Source organism: Dromaius novaehollandiae, chromosome 5 (genome assembly GCF_036370855.1).
Source record: "Dromaius novaehollandiae isolate bDroNov1 chromosome 5, bDroNov1.hap1, whole genome shotgun sequence".
Lineage (NCBI taxonomy): Eukaryota > Metazoa > Chordata > Aves > Casuariiformes > Dromaiidae > Dromaius > Dromaius novaehollandiae.
The window spans coordinates 9,489,247-9,501,460 of NC_088102.1; the positions used below are offsets into that span (position 1 = coordinate 9,489,247).

Sequence of the window (12,214 nt, forward strand, 5' to 3'; positions counted from 1 at the left end):
TTTTTGATCATCATGAAATGTGACAAGTGTTATCGGTAGCAGAATAATGTGTTCCAGATCATTCAGCAGTAGAGCTCTTGAAGCGTTCCCGTAACATCTTTTTGTTTAGCTCTACTGTAAACAGTCACCTTGGACTAGTTTGATTGTTGAAATGCCTTTGAGGTCTTACAAAGCATTCCAGAAATGACGATTTTCAGAACATCTTTGGAGCTTAGCCAATATCTTGAATTTTAATACTGTCTTCTCCATCAGAGTTAATGATCTAAGGTCTCCCCTCCTTATTCTCTGGGGTTTTGTCTTCTATTGCTGATTATTTGAAATAAATAAATAAATAAATAAATAGGAAAACAACTAGTATGTGTGTGCTAATGGGGAAGGAATGACTAATAGAAAAATGAGAGGAAAGAGACTGCTTATCATGAAAGAAAGTATATCTCTGGAGATGTAAATTGGTATTCATTAAGTTGTTTGCCTAGACTTAGTTAAAAGACATACTTGAGGAGCTGTCTGAGCAGAATTTCAGTAGAGAGCAAGTCATCCTTTTCATAACTAGATATATCTATATGAGGAGAAAAGACCCGAAAGCAACACTGGATTAAGAACAGCCTTCCTAGCAGTAAGGAGACAGCAGGCTATAAAATGTTTTTCAGAAATGAATGATCCTTAATGCCTAATAAAGAATAATAGAGATCCATCTTTTCTCTCCAAAAATGCAGGTCTTTGTATCTGATGCAGAATTTTTAAAAATGTTCAATTTCTGTCATTTCTCTTTCAAGATATCTTGGGTCCTCGTGTTTTTCATAGTGTTTTCTGTAGGTTGAGATTAGAATTTTGTCTGTGATGATTATGATACCATATGTATATAATCTTACTTGTATCCTGCATATATCATTAAAATAAAGGGAAGTTGTTGCAGAGCAGCACTGGAGTAATTACAAAGTGAATGTGGCTCATTCACAGTGTCTGCTCTCTGCATTGCTCTGAAAAATCAGCTGCTGTGCCCAGAGCATGACTGCCCCGTCTCATGCCCATCCTCTGGCTGCGCCGCTTTCTGGCGGGCAGCTTGTGGACCCGGGTTCCCTTGGGCTCGGAAACGCTGTGGCCGCTCTTGCTGGCCTGCAGCCCCCGTACGGGGTGGCCTGGTCAGGAAGGAGCCTCTCACCAGGCAGCAGAGAGAGAGATGAAGCACTGCTGTGGGGCGTGATTGCTTCTCCTCTTCACTACTCACTCGAGTCTTCTGGTCTTTGTAATATGTGACAAAATCATCAGTTGCACAGGACCTTTGGGATGAGCTGAGGCTGCAGTCTGAGTTGAGGTTTTGCTACTGTACTTACTGACTGGTAGGTTTTCTTACTATCCCAAACTGGAGCAGATGCTTACAAGGCATGTGCATTTTAATTATTGTGGAGTATGTGGCTCTCCTCTATTGAACTTATTTTATATCTTTAAAAAAACAAGTGCACAGCATGATAACACTAGCAAAATGCTTTCATTGTTTGGAGTCCAAGTGAATACTCGGTGTCAAACTTCTCTGTGCATGGTATAACATTTTTGATGTTCACCATTTCTTCTTTTCTTCTTTCCAGATTAAGACCCTTGATTTCTACACAGCTAGCTAAGAAGGCTGCTACTGAAGAGGTAGGTAAGGTCTAGCAGCTCCCCCAGGGCAACAGTTAGAGTTTGGAAATTCCCACAAGCCTTTCTCAGCCTGGCCATGGAAATGTGTTGAATTCCATGCAAAAGGAATGAGAAACTTGTGCAGTGAGCAGACCAGGAGCTCGTTACTGTGAACACCGCAAAGCTGAGGTTACCTGTTCTCTAATCAAGGTTTGCCCTTGCATTAATCCATCAGTAACCTTAGCACAGGCTCATGTTCAGCATATATAGCAAGAATCAGTTTTTAGGCAGAAAAAGAAAAAAAAAAAAACCTGCAAGCATCTAGAACATACCAGACAAGGGGGTAGGAGGAATAGGCGAAAGCAGAGCTTGTGTCCGTTTCTCAGCAGCCGAACCGTCCCCGCAGAGAAGGGGGACGATGCAAAATGCTGCTTCTGGGGAGCAAGTGGTGACCCGGGAAAGTGCTGTGCTCCTGGGGACTGCTTCAGGAAAGTGGTGAGGAAACACAAAGTGACAGCTTACCCGAAAGAGCATGACTTGCTCTTTTTGAATTTGGCTTGAGAATACAATAGTGCCACAGAAAAGTTAGTGCTAGAAAGTGTCCACCGTCATAAGCCTTCCTTGGGAAGCTTTGCGCACGTGTGTTTTCTGCTGGAGGGATCATGATTATTAGCAGAGTCACAGCAATAACTGCTTTTCCTCACTATTACATTCACACTGTACAAAATAGACATACACATTTTGCATATGATAAAATAACTGTCTACTGTGTATCTCCAAACTGTTGCTAATATACCAAAGGAATCTGCCATTCCTGTTTTTCACATGAATATTTGACACTGACACCCTTTTGAAAGTGTACTAGCTAACTTTGATTGATAGTTTAACATGCTTTTGCAGTCATCTATGCTTACGTAAAGATATATGCCAAACTGAAGTCCAGGTTGTCTGGAAGCGAATTCAGGAAGTTCTGTTTAAAAGCATTGTTTGACAGCCTTGTTTTCAAATGGCTAAAACCCATTGATTTTCAGAAACAGTTTGATATCCTGCCTGGGGAAATACATTTTCACTTCTTATGCTGTGCTCATTAGAAAACTCTGCACATTTATAGAACTATAGCAGTCTGGAAGTGGACATGGTAATTAGATGAAGGTCATATTTTAATTAGCATGGTGCAATTTTAAAAAATAATGACTCAATCTTAGCTCCTTTATATTCACCCACTTTTTCAGAGCAGATGGATACTTTAAGCATAAAAACTGATATACATGATGATGCTGATTCTTCTCAAACTTGTGTCTGTTTCTGCTTATACCTAAAACCTAGGTGGACTCAGTTTGATCACTCTGGAGGCAAAGCGATGGTAGCAAATATATAATGAACTGTAGGGAAGTTCCTCTAAATAATATGATTAATTTCAACATAAAAAAAGAGATGAATACCTGTCTCTGAGTGATCTGAATACCTAAATACTTGATTTTCTATTAAAATTAATGGGTGTCTTTTGCCCTATTAATGAGCTATCGGAGCAAACCCTTAGGTGACTTTGAAAGTCTCAGGCAGTTTCCTTAGGTTGACTGGCATAGTATCTGACAAGTTTGCGAACAGCTTTGATGTTTGAATAATTAGACTCTCAGCTTTCTGGTATAGGGACTTTCTCTTATGGTGTCTCTAAAGTGTCTATAATTGCAGGGATTCTGGGAGTTACTGCATCACGAATAAATAAGGTAGGAATTACAACACCAAATCAGAACTTGTTGCCGACAGAAATGAAGAAAATGCAGCAGGCCTACAATCTCCGTAGTTAAAGCAGGGTCTAAACCCTAAAGCAATAATGATTCTTCTTGTGTTAGGGAACAGAGAAGGTAGACTTTCCTGGTCTCCTTTGGACCATTCATTTTTATGAACCCCCTATCACTGTCCTTCCCAGGCAAACAATCCCAGTTTTTTCAGTCTCTCCTAGTATGAGAGATGATGACTCAGTGCTGATAACTGATGACTAGTGACAGGTAATGTTACAAGCATTCGCAGTTCTCAAAATTACTTACGTGACAAAGCAGCGTTAATGATTAATCTTTAATCTTCTCCAAGTTCCCACTCATGGGATGTCCTTTTTGGGCCACAGTGCATAAAATCAAAATATTCTGAGTACAAAATTGAGGTGAAAATACCTTATTATACAGCTGGTGAAGAAAGCAGAGCTCCTGTGATGTTTCTTCCCTGCATGTGTAAGGGAGGTAGTTGCCTACATTGAGCACACTGTGGAAATAAGGGCTCCTGAGTGCCAGCTCAGAGCCCTTTTTGTACCCTGGGTCATGCTGGGGCAGACAACATTGCTTTGGGAGCCAGGACTGGTCCTTCTGGTTGCCACACTCCCCTTAGCTCAGTCAGTGAACTGAACACAGGATTGCCTTGCACTTTCAAGTTCATCTCTGTCTCCTTGCTGTGTTTCCCTTTCTTTCCTTACCTGCTATGTCTGTCCCTCTTCCTCCCTCTCTTCCACCTTTGCAGATGCTCCCTCATTTCCTCCTCTCACACTGCTCCGGTGCTTGGACTTCTGCCCTCCAGGAAGTCTTTCCAGCTGAGACTTTTCTGCCTAGGGGACCCTGTCCAGCCATCCCCCTCCCTCCATATCTGCTCACTCCTCTCCTCGCAGCTTGCACTGCTGCTGTATGTTTGAAGGCAGCTCCTGAGCTCTTGACCCTTCTGTAAGGTCAAGCTTACAAGCTTAAGCACTTGGGCCCTAAGGTAGCAAGCATTCAAGGACATGCCTAGCCTTGGAGTATATGGGTAGATGGATGTATGGAATGTGTCCCGGCAGTGATTGATTCCCAAGCTAGTGCTTGGAAATGATTATTCTGATGAATTGCATAGATGATGTTGTAGGTACTGGCATGTATTATCAACCTCGTGTTCTACCATAAAATTAAGGACTGTCTGAAGAGTGCTGTTTGTTCCACAGCTCATTCTGCCTCCAAATAAATCCAACCATAGCTGTCAAAACCAATACGTGTTGGGTTTTTTTCTGACGTGAAGAGCACATTTTTGCTATCATTAAACTGTTGATAGCATTGTTATTATGTAGTAGGCCTTGTGAGGGTCAAACACGATGAGGAAAAGGTTGTAAGATTGCCCACAGAGCTCTGCTGAGGAACCTTCACTCCCAGTTTAGCCTTACCTTGTGCTTGCGGGAGGATCCTGTTCTACTGGCACTGTCTCTGGTTATTTCAGTTACCTGGCTCTAAAATATGTGAAAACTGTGGATATTTATCCCTGACTTTCATTGAGGCAACATTTCACTGAGCATCTCGAATGTTTCCTAGAATAGCTAAGCCTCTAGGATTGGATGTGGGCTTCCAGCTGTCCTGTCCCTGCCATTTGGAAGCTACTAACATTTTTCTACAAATGCTGCATATAAGGAAGGGCTACTCTACTGTCCCCTCTCTTTTTTCAAGGTAACCTTTCCGAATGCACAAGCGGAAGTCTCTGACTTAGAAAAACCAGCAGCTGTGCTAGTGGAGAGTGGCCCAGTAGCTTATAACCCTGATGAGGAGGTGGAAGAGGAAGAAATAGAAGAAGATGATGATCACTGCATGAGCGCCTTGCAGTTAATGGGAGGAAATGGTAAGTTGGGATGTTGTCTAAATTGCTGCCTGTTATTTCTTCACTTGTGCTGTGGACTTTGTTGTTGCAGGGCTTGGGACAGACAGGATTCCCCTGCTTGTCCCCTGCCTGTCAGCAGTTCACGCCATCCAGAGTTTGGCTTCAGCTCTGTCCAGATCGTACATGAGCCCTATGGACCTGGCCATGCAGGTCAGAGCAAAATGAATGATCACACCCCATTTGGGGGGTAAATGATAGGAGGAGTGAGTTCTTCACCAAATACAGAAATCACGCTGATAACGTATGGCGTGCTGTATGGCACACAGATGTGTGTTAATTTCTTTGGGTTTCCCAGCAAAGCCACTCATTTAATTAGGTTTCTGTGCTGGCAGGAAAAGGCAGTATCCTCTCTGCTGTGTTTTTTTTCCTAGCTGGACACATCTATGTTTATCCTTTATTAAAAACTTCCCCTTAGAAGTTAAGCTTTGAAAATATACAGAAATATTTTTAAAATGAGGGTTGCTAATTCTGGATTGTGGAAAAGCAAAATAGCAATAAGTGTCTTACTGGAATGTTATTTACTACAGAAGTCTTTCCAGTACTATTAACTTAGCTTTCATGGACAATATGTATACATTTCATAAAAATGCGTGTTGCTTTTAAATTGATTTCTCCACTGGAAAATAATTGCTGAACCGTAGGAAAAACACTTCGTTGGCTGCATGTATTATTAGAATAATGTTCCCAAGAAAGTGCACCCATGCAGGGGAGGGTGGGTCTATGTTTATTAATAAACCCCCCCACAAAAATAGAATAAAGGTCACTGAGCTTTTTTTCTTTGTAAATGTTACTATTTTTAAACCATTCTGAGAACATTCCACTACTCCCTGTCTGGTCAGGACAACAGCTGAAAAATCAGAGTTTAAAAAAATTAAAAAGGAAGTGAGTATTCCCAGAATTCAAATGCAGGTGTGCAAAGCTGTTCAGCAAAACAACTAACTGTTTTCTAACTGCTTTGTTCATGGATTTTAGACCTGTCTGTCTGGAATAACTGCAGGAATTGCAGATGGTGAGCTTCACCCATTCTGTGCAAATTACTTTAGATTACACTTGATTCTGCTGCAAAGCATTTGTTTGAGTCTTTGGATTAAATGTTGCACTACATTGAATTTGGAATATAAAGATTAACTTCACTGAATGGTCATTTGTAATTGTTATCCGTAGGTTCCACTTCCCAACAGAAAAGATCTGTGTCAGCTTCATTCAGGAGCTACAGAAAAAGAAATTAATGTATTAGAAACATGCAAACATGCCTTCTCTCTGACACACACACAACACAGTCTTTGCAATCAGCATCATTTTAGAAAAAAAACCCTGGGTAATGACTGGGCAAAATTTTAAGTTGTTCCTCTAGAAGTAGTTATGGGAGATGTGAGTCAGTTGTATTGGTCACGATTCACTGCAAGACTTCTTGGGAATCTTTTGACACTGATGGGAATGTTACCTCTGAGCTTTCGCAGTTTCAGCTTATAAATCCATGAGTAATATAAACAAGCTAGCTTTTTTCTCGATGTTCGTGTCTAGTGAGAATCATGCCTACTTGTAAACGTATGCTTCTCCTTATCAGCCACCATGTTCCAAATTACTTTTGACAATCTGGCTTGATCACCTTAACCTCTAAATTAAACTTGGTATTTCACATATCCATGTGCCAGATATCCTTGAGTGAGGATTGACTGAGAAGAGGTATTTGAACATACGTGCTTACAAGTAACTTTATTTCATTAAGGAAAGCGCATGTGAGAACTTTGTTTTTAGCCATAAGAAAATACATGTTTTCTTACTGCTTGCTAAAATCTAAACTTACCATCTAGTTACACAGCAGGGCAACAACACGAGAGTAAAAATATTTTCATTGTATCTTTCATCTACCTGGGAACATTTGCATTTTTATATGCATTTGTCTGTGTGTTTTCCAGATTATGGCTGTGATCTGGAGGATGATGATGGCTACTAGTCCCATTTACTTCCAAAAGACGTGGGCTGTGTCTTGTTCCCAGCAGATCTTCAAGCTGTATGAATGGTGAAAGAAGTTGTCTTCGGTCAGCAAAATATAGTCGAACAATCCTTACTGTTGTAAAGCGAATTTTAGTCTGGCGTTGACTCTGGTTAGTTTACATTGATCCGTAACCCAGCAATAAAGTTTGGGTTTGTACTTGAATATTTTTTTTTAGTTCAGTGGATCATGTTTTAGGATGGAACTGATGGGAGGAACGTTTCAGAGAACAAAAGAAAATCGACTTTGTATAAAGCATGTGTGGCTGGAAGCAACACATCCCTTATTTATCTGACTGTGCTTTAGGTGTGCTGTTGAAAGGGAGTGTATGGAAGGACAGGTGAAGAAGAGAAGCCTCCCTGTTGATTATTTGAGTACACTTGGATTAATTTGCTTACAACGCTACAACTGAAAAGAAAATATTTCCAACTTTTATTGCAGACATGACCTTGTTACTGTACGCAAGCTTCCTTACCCAAACCTATCGAAGTTAATGACAAATTATATATTTCTAGGGCAGTATCTGTTCCTCCGAAATGAAGTAAATACTTCTTTATATTAATCAATCCACAGATTTCTTAAAAGGCATTACAGCAGAAGGCAGTGTTGCCATGGGAGTTGTCTTCCACTGTGAGTCGGGTGCTATTCCTATGGAAAGACGGAGAAAGTCTGGGAGAGGCAAGAAGCATATAGGGAAAGCAGGAGATAATGCCTTGGTCACGTGGCTTTCTTGGCTGTCCCTAGGGCCAGCTGTGTATCGTAAAGGCTGGTATTGCTGCAGGAAAGTGACTCTGACTGTCCCTGTTGACCTGCTCTTGTTCGACTGACTTAAGAGTGCAGGCCTGCTCCCTAGAGCTGCCTTTCTCTAAAACCAGTCAAAAGAAAGAAAAAAATGAGCTTTTTAATAAATAAGCTAGCATCTGCTTTGGCTGAATTTAATTTAATGTAATTTATTTAACTTTCTGTGGGTAAATTAAAGGTCACCATACAGCAGCCTGACTTTTACAGCTTAAATCCCCCCTTCGAATAATTGCTGTTACTTGAATAAGCTAGAACTCTAGCCTTGTGAGCCCCTAAATGTCAACAGGCTGGTCCTTCTCATCCAGAAGCCAGCCTTCACAGTGCTGGAGGACCGGCGATCACAGATGGAGCTGTTATTGCCGGATCTCACTCTGTTGACTTTGCCTTTCCCTGCCACTGCTAGGGCCCGAGGCTCTCCATTCAGTGAAAGATGCGGTACACATTGGATCGAGGTCTTGATGGTTGCAACTACAGGAGCTAAGGTGTTTTCATCTCCCTCCCTCAACTAGCGAAATGAAGAAAGTGTACTGTGTTGCAGACTTATCTTACACCAGGAAGAAATGGATGTTTATCTTACTGATGTGGCTTCTGTTAAGCTCTTTTTCCTGGCCAGCTTGTCCTTCCTACCCTTTTTGAGGAGCACTCATCAAAACAGCATCGTTCATTGCCCCCCGACCCCATGGAGGGTGGATAGTGGTGGTTCCTTCAGGGAGGAGTAGAAGCTGATTTGGGAAAATGTCCTGACTGCTGCCAGCTGGAGCGACAGAGGTAGGAACAGAGAGTGCTCGTACCTGTAGCAGTCGCCGAAGAGGGGAAGGGGCATGCGACCTTCTGTACCTCTTCTGACCCTCTCAGTAGCATGCGTAAGAGGGGACGTGTAAGTAGAGCAAGAGTGAGTGCTTTTTTTAGGAACAGATTTGATATTTTTTGGCTGGTAAATGTAGTCTGTGGCTAGGTTGTATTTGCTAGATGTTTCTGAGCCCTGAATAGGAATATTTCTGCAATGGCTCTGTTAACACCGGCACTTGGTAACAAAAGTGGTGTGGTGAGGCTGATGGGAAGTAAAGCTCTTCCGAACCAGATTTCAGTTATTTAATTTGTGGATCTTCAGTGAGAAAGAGGCGATTGCATATAATTCTTAGGGGGAAAGCTGGCATTTTTACCAAAAAGCTATGGATTTTTTCCTGATATTTTATAAATGCTGCATGGAAAATTATATTGAGGAGATAAACCTTTCTACCTCTCTTTTATCTACACCATGAATTCAGAATCATGCTATAAGCAGACAATTAGAAAAAATGGCTTTGTACTATCAAAATTCATGGTCTGCAAGTCTTTGAGACAGCTGAGTATCTGCATTTGGTTTGAAGTAATCTGCCGATAGCACTATTACAAATACCCATGCTCTCAGGATACTCTCAAAGCTTGGGTTTTATTCCAAGGTACACATTATGCTCTATGCAGGAAATAAACATGCATAAATAAACATGCTTATGACTCATGTAGGTCGAGTGCTTTTCTCAAATGCATAATGTTGGCTCTTAAGGAAGCCACTAAGACGAGTTCTTTATTGCTAAGGGTCTTTCCTGCAGTTTTCTGTGTAGGTTTTCGTTGGTTTGTTCCCCCAACAGAATACCAAGCCTGCTGCCAATGTAGTGACATTATGTGCGAGAGCTGAGAGTCCCCTTAAATACCTACTGCTAGTAAACTTGAATTTCAGTAACACATTGGGTTTCTGGGAACAGTATCTTCTGCACTGGAAGTAGACGATGTGTGTCTGTTGAGGACAGGGTAAAAACTTGCAGGTTTTGAATGCTCTCGTGTGATTCGATTAGAAAAGGCTATCACATAGTCTGCTAGAAGGGCGCTTCGAGAGCACAAATAGATCCGCAATTCCATAGCATCTCAATATTGCTGGTGAAGTTAATGGAGTGGGTTTCTGTACAGGGGCCCTGAAGGAAAAGGCCATGGTGTCAGATACGGAGATTTCACTCTGTGCATTGTAAGGATTCTCAAACTGTTATAGTGGTTATGTACATTTTTAATTTATTGGTGACTTACTGGGATTTTTATAATGTTCATTCCTTCTTGATTTAACTAAGCTCAGGAAATGTAAACAGATTAGAACATGCTAGTTTCTGTTTTTATAGCTAGTCATTAAAATGTAAAAAGATTAACACCGCATTAACTCTATTTACTACTGTTGATGTATCTGGACAATTTTGTTTTTTGTAAGTGAGCCTAAATTCACTTGGAGTAATTTGGACCCTGCTTTTTTCAGGATTCTGATTATAATGAAGAGAGATTAGAAGGCTTCAACATTTGTTGTTCTTAGATCTTCTTACCAGAACCCACAAAAGCTGTATATCATAGGTTTTCCTGCATAAAGCATGTCTCTTGCTGCAAGTCACTTTGTTTGACAGGCAAAACCCTCCAGCTGTTGCATCCAGCTTGTCTGCCATTGCAGCCTTTTAACACTCTTCTGTTGTGGAAATAAAATATGAAAGAAATAATGAAAATAATGGGATTCTTCACTGTGGTGAGTGCATTTTCAGTGTCTTAATCATTTAGGACATTTCTTTAAAATCACTGTGTTCAGTACAGCAGCTCTTAAATGGTGCCAGACAGCCCTGTCTTGAAGGTTAAACATGTTCATCTAAAAAGTTCTTGCCATCCTGATGGCTTATTTGTATTCTCTTTGGATTGCATTGAAACTCTAGTCACAGATGTATACAGTTAGCCTAGAATTTGCCTAATAAATGTTCTGTTTCTTATTTTTGTGTTGAATCCATGCATTTTGTTCAGTTAGTGCCAAGGAAATTAAACCTGTTTGATGTAAGCATATGTATCTTCCTTACACTATCACAATATGAGCCATGTTAAGCTTTTTTACTGTAATATATTTGCTGTAAATAAAAAAGTAAAACCCTTGCATATCCCATCTTTTATGATGCTCTCTTGCTAATTTCTGATTCTTTTATCTGCATTCCTCTGAATGCTTGTTTTTGATTGCTGCGTGATTGGTTGATAGTGGACAAAATTTGTAATCTGGAGCTTGCTTTCGTCTCTAAAAGGGAAGACATGTCTAATCAGGCAAGTGTGTTTTACAAAATATTGTTCCACTGATAAATGTAGATAGTTTCTGTAAACTGCATAACATTAACAAGGTTTTTCCACCAAGCTACATCATTAACCAAATGTGCGTGCAATATGTAGTATGTGTGCTTAGTGGAACTGTTCCAGTGCTTCTTTCTGAAAGGCTGCACCTTGACAGAGAAGGCGTACGCTGAATTTAAAATCATGTTATTTTACCAACATCTGGATACCACAATTTGGAGGCCAAAATCCACATCTACCCTTTGCACACTTTGGTGTTTGCTCATTCTGTTTTTTTTTCTGGAAGTGGAACTACTATTGGATTCTCAGGAATGTCAATTGCAAAGTTTTAGCATATAGTAGGACAGTTAACAGTAGTTTTGATAAAGGATTAAGTATAATCCAGTCCAAGAATTACTTCACAATGTGTCAAATCTAGTGAAGCTTTATTTTAGCTTCATTTGTCATCAGTAGATCATAGCATGCTTATTCTTAGGTTCGTGTATTTTACAACGGAAGAGACAATTTTAATTGTCTGGTCCAGTCACTTGTGTAAGAAGAGTTATAGCATATTATTCCTTTGCCAGCTCTGAAACCTGGCTGTGGTCTTGATGAGTGGTGTTTGTTCAGTGAGCAAGACGAAGTGCTCAAGAAGTCAAGCTGGGTTAAAATGCATGACTTAGAGCATAATAAATTTATTTGGTGAGTTCCCTTATCTTAATTGTTTTATTCTTTGGGGAGTTTGCATGTTCTTGGAAATGAGGGAGGCATATACATTTCATAAAAATGTGCACTGAAATTCTCGTCTTGCTGTGTGCCTCTACAAGCAAAGGATTTAATGACTTCTAGTCTGAATCTTATATTTGTTATTGTATGAGTTGGCAGTGGTACAAGTGGCATCGCACGATACACCAGGATGGCAGTCATTTTATTATGTCTGTATTGCGAAATTGCGACAAGAATGCTTTCTCACTGCTCTTCGTGCTCTGAGTAAGCTTTCTCAGTTCTTCAAAACCGGAAAAATACATCAAATTAGAGTAA

At 40.4% G+C, this 12,214-nt stretch overlaps 1 protein-coding gene across 2 annotated transcripts in view; it reads left to right on the top strand.

Moving 5' to 3' along the window:
* Window positions 1-11,023, top strand: part of BRF1 (BRF1 RNA polymerase III transcription initiation factor subunit) — a 172,658-nt gene extending 161,635 nt beyond the window's left edge. For both annotated transcript variants that reach the window (XM_064511970.1, XM_064511971.1), the window contains 3 exons: window positions 1,587-1,638; window positions 5,073-5,241; window positions 7,200-11,023. In XM_064511970.1, coding sequence (XP_064368040.1) covers window positions 1,587-1,638; window positions 5,073-5,241; window positions 7,200-7,237 — 259 coding nt within the window. In that variant the 3' untranslated portion in view covers window positions 7,238-11,023. The remainder of the gene's footprint in view (window positions 1-1,586; window positions 1,639-5,072; window positions 5,242-7,199) is intronic.
* Window positions 11,024-12,214: the final 1,191 nt, after the last annotated feature.